At 30.7% G+C, this 4,372-nt stretch overlaps 1 protein-coding gene across 1 annotated transcript; it reads right to left on the reverse strand.

Annotated features, from left to right (window-relative positions):
• Positions 1-1,933: 1,933 nt before the first annotated feature.
• LOC109862345 (zinc finger BED domain-containing protein 4-like) lies at positions 1,934-4,282 on the reverse strand. The gene is made up of 2 exons (XM_020442374.1): positions 2,530-4,282; positions 1,934-2,436 (listed from the first exon to the last, which is right to left on the reverse strand). Exons 1-2 carry the CDS (start codon positions 4,118-4,120, stop codon positions 2,072-2,074), a joined length of 1,956 nt encoding a protein of 651 aa, XP_020297963.1. The 5' UTR covers positions 4,121-4,282; the 3' UTR covers positions 1,934-2,071.
• Between the last annotated feature and the right edge of the window lie 90 nt (positions 4,283-4,372).

The following is a 4,372-nucleotide window of genomic DNA, read 5'->3' on the forward strand; positions in this document are numbered from 1 at the left end:
TGTTATTCCCAAAAACATATACTTATGTAATACTTATGTAGAAAAAAGTATAGAACACTTATACATCTTTTAAACAAAGTGCAATATTGCATTTGTGTTTTAATGTCACAAATGTGTTTTACATATAACATTCAGAAACACAAATTTTTTAATAAATTAAACATAAGTATATGCGCGTATTATTATGTGTGTCACAAACACTAACTCAGAAAAAGAAAGAAAGAAACTTATAAAGAATGTCCAATATTCAGCAGACAGTACATACGTAAAACTAAAAACAAAGAAGTCAGTGTAACAAAAAAACAAAAATAAAAATACAAGCTTTGTTAAATGATTTTTTCATCTGTAAAAATGTAAATTAGAATGTCTTTTTTGTAGCGTATAAGTTACTTTATCTTTTTTTCTAGAGATGTTTGTGTATACGTGTGCTGATGTAAAAGTTATTATGAAACATTTACATTCAATGTGTGCTGGCTATTTTCTACCTTTATACTGCTAAAGGCGACTTTTATAACATCAAATTGCTGAAACTAATAAATTTAAGAACCATTAAAACTTAAGATCTGTTCAAGATTTGTTGTTACAGATGATAATGTCAACAGACTTGTTGACAAAACATAAATTAGCCAAATAGATAGGTCTTAATGCATTGCCGTACTCTGCTCGAATTTATAGCCAATCTGTTTGCAAATTGTTANCAATTTGCTTACTGGATGTCAGACGCGTGCACGTATACTTATTCTGGCTTCTATGCTTGTGGATATATGTATACAGGGCATAAAAAGCACTAAGCTCATGAGTCTCTCTTGTACCAACTCTCATGAGTCAAAACTATATGTAAATAAACTTTATTGTAGTGTTTTGGAAAGCTCTAGAATTAAGTTGTACGAATCTGCAATAAAAAAGAAGGTGTATCATTAAAAAAATTCAAGATGATCTTGTCCTGACCTTGGTAATATTACTCAAGATCAAACTGATAAGACCAATATATATATTTTTTAAAACCGTACAACTTCTCTATTTGAAACATTTTTTCGTAAAATGCCTAGATTTCGAGATTTTTCGCAGTACTGGTACTTTTTATAGTCTGTATGTATATTTTTGCGCGTACAAAACATAAAAAATGTACGTGTTAATTATATCTGTAAAACATTATTGTTTTATTTGTCAGAACATCACAACAAGACAAAGAAAATATCGCGAATACAATTAATATGCACATACAAGGAAGACAAAACGCAACTTAACATATACAAGGTGTCTCAGAATTGCCGTACAATCTCTCGTAGGCAGATAGAAGGAGTAAAACTGAGTCAAAAAGTCCTGAATCATTTTTTTCTATTATTTATAATAAAAAAGTAATTATTGAGTAAATCAGGCAAATCAGCGCGCAGACCTTTAGCCAGGCGCACGTGAGCCGCGCACCTGGTATGTGTGAGCGCTCACTGACGTACGCCTAGCTAAAACTTGGCGCTGATTGGCCTGATTTACTCAATAATTACTCCTTTATTATAAATAATAGAAAAAAATGGTATAGGACTTATCGACTCAGTTTTACTCCTTCTACCTGCCTACGAGAGATTAGGGATGAGCATCGAAAGAAAAATATCGATTTTTGTATCATATGATATATCAAAAGCAAATATCGATAGTCGATATATATCGGGACAAAAATATCGATAAAGTATAATATCGGAACGAAAATATCGCATAAAACTAATAAATTTCCACCATGATAATCGCTGAATGTTTTGCAAATATTTTATATACTTATATTTATATTTTAAGAAAGATAAATTTATACAATTATTTTGAAGTAAAAAATTTTAATTTTTAATTAAGTTAGTAATATTATTAGCTATAGGGGAATTATATCAACGTAAGAAATAAATAATAAACTTCACAATAAAAAAAAAATAGAATCTCTCTTTTTCTCTTTTATTTTTATAATATTTTAAAAGTATATTAAAAGACGGATACAAAGGCATATAATAATATTGGCACATTTGTCGAACAGAAAACGCTGTTGTAAAAAATACAATAAGTCATCACATAAATCTACAACAAAAACTTATATAGACCACCATTTCTCGTCTAGAGAGTGTAAAAATAATAATTTTGATAATATTTTCCCTTTCAATTTATTTCGTTGCTGCGTTAAAATAATTCCAGCTTTTGAAAAAAGCCTTTCAGAAGGAACAGATGATCCCACTACTGTTAAGTATTTAAATGCTATTTTGGATAAATAAACATACGTGGAACTCATCTCTNTCCACATCTCTAACGGATTATCTCCAAGTCGACCAACAGGTGCTCTCATATAAAGAGTGATTTCTGACGGCATATTTTCTGTATCTAAATCGTTTGATTTTGTTTTATTCCACGTATTTTGAACAAGCTTATGATGATCGCTCCATAAAGAAAATCCGCTTGCGTCTAGAAAAAGAATAATATAATTGTTAATTAAAACAGTTGTATGATGTATTACGTTCGGTTAATATAGTCATAATGCAGTATGAATAAACTTACTTGATTGATCCGAGTCGGATGTTGATTCTGTAAATGATAAATCGTCCGAATGAGTTATGCTTTCAGCTATGAGAGTTTTTAAAACTGCCTGTGCTTTAGAACATGCTAGTATATCTTTAAAATGAAGTTTTTTAAAGCGGGGATCTAACAGTGTTGACAACGCTAAAATCTGTACATGTTCTATGTGATCAAAACGTGTTTTAATCTCGCATAACAAATCTTCTCGTAGTTGAATTCCTTCTACATGCTTAGGATGTAATTTGTCTATTTTACTTTGCAAACAGCGAACCATAGGAATTATTATGCTACTTGTAACATATTTTTCACCACATATTTGTTTTGTCGCTGCTTCTAAAGGTTTCAATAAATCGCATATTTCTGTTATTATTTCAATTTCTTTAGCAGTAATCATAGGTGGTGCTTCCACATGACGATTCACGATATCATTTACTGCCCGACGAAGTTCTAAAAATCTTTCAAGCATATACAAAGTAGAGTTCCATCTTGTAGGGACTTCTTGAATCAGTTTTGTTTCCTTGGTGGTAGCTTTTCTAAGTTCATCACTAGCTACTACAGATTGTTTGAACCACGTCACTATCGTTTTTACTTTAATAAGTAACTCGTTTATATTTTCATTTTTTCTCAAAGCTTTTGTACACACTAAATTTATCATGTGAGCAAAGCAAGGAATATGTTTTTTTGCACCAAATGCAATAGTCACAGCTTTGATCATGTTCGCTGCACTGTCAGTTACAACTGCAGTAACTTGATCCTTTTGAATATTCCATTCATTACAGGTTTCTACAAGTTTCTCTGCAATATACTCCCCAGTATGTCTTTCCTTTAGATCATAAACTCCTAACGTTGCAGAATAGAGCTCGCTTCCAACGCCAAAATGAATTGTAATACCAAGAAAACTTCGTGTTTGCATTGTATCCGTCCAAATATCCGTTGTTAACGTACAACTCGTCATTAATTTTAATTTTTCCGTAAACAGAGCTGACAGAATGTCAAATTTATTTTCAATTTTGCGTTTTATTGTAAATCGAGATGGAAGTTCATAATAAGGAGCAGCAGTTGCAATAACTTTTTTAAATCCTGTATTTTCAATAATAGAGAAAGGTTGACAGTCTTTCACAATCATAAATAGTATAGAATCTAATAGTTTACGACTCTTTTCTCCTCCTTCTTTATAAGCACATATATTCTGGAATGATTCTTTTACGGTTTGTTGAACTTTGGGTTCTTTACAAACCATATTAATATTGATTGATGAACTAGATGAATTAGAAGTCAAGGATGGTTCATCATTCTCTTTTATAGCTAATGTAGTAATTCGTGCTTTTTTTCTTCTCGACTCCGAACTTTCACTTTCAGGATTGTCAGAATTTGTAGTTTGATTTTCTTGCTGTTTGTTCTCTTTGTTACGAGATATAGTATGACTCTCAATCTTAGGATGGTTCTTTTGTAGATGACTTTTTAAATTAGTAGTATTTCCTGAGGTTTTCAGAATTTTGTTGCATATTCGACAAGTAGCCACATCGCCATTTTTAATAAAATATTTCCACCATATACTTTTAAGTGGTGCCATAATATATTAATAATAACTGTTAAAAACAATTTATATTTTGATCAAAAGAAATTTTTTAAACTTAGGGACTTATGTACAAGGGCCTTGTTTAATTATGGCAATACAGAGAAATCTACAGTATATGCAACATCAACTTATAGATTTTCAGTATTGCTAATAATAACCAAACAGAACAAGTATTAGAATATAAGTGTGCTCGTAAAAATCGATACTACGGTTAACGAGCACGTTAAAAAGACTACATTAAAAAAA

This window comes from Pseudomyrmex gracilis, unplaced genomic scaffold (assembly GCF_002006095.1).
Source record: "Pseudomyrmex gracilis isolate BER0280 unplaced genomic scaffold, ASM200609v1 scaffold_1643, whole genome shotgun sequence".
Classification (NCBI taxonomy): domain Eukaryota; kingdom Metazoa; phylum Arthropoda; class Insecta; order Hymenoptera; family Formicidae; genus Pseudomyrmex; species Pseudomyrmex gracilis.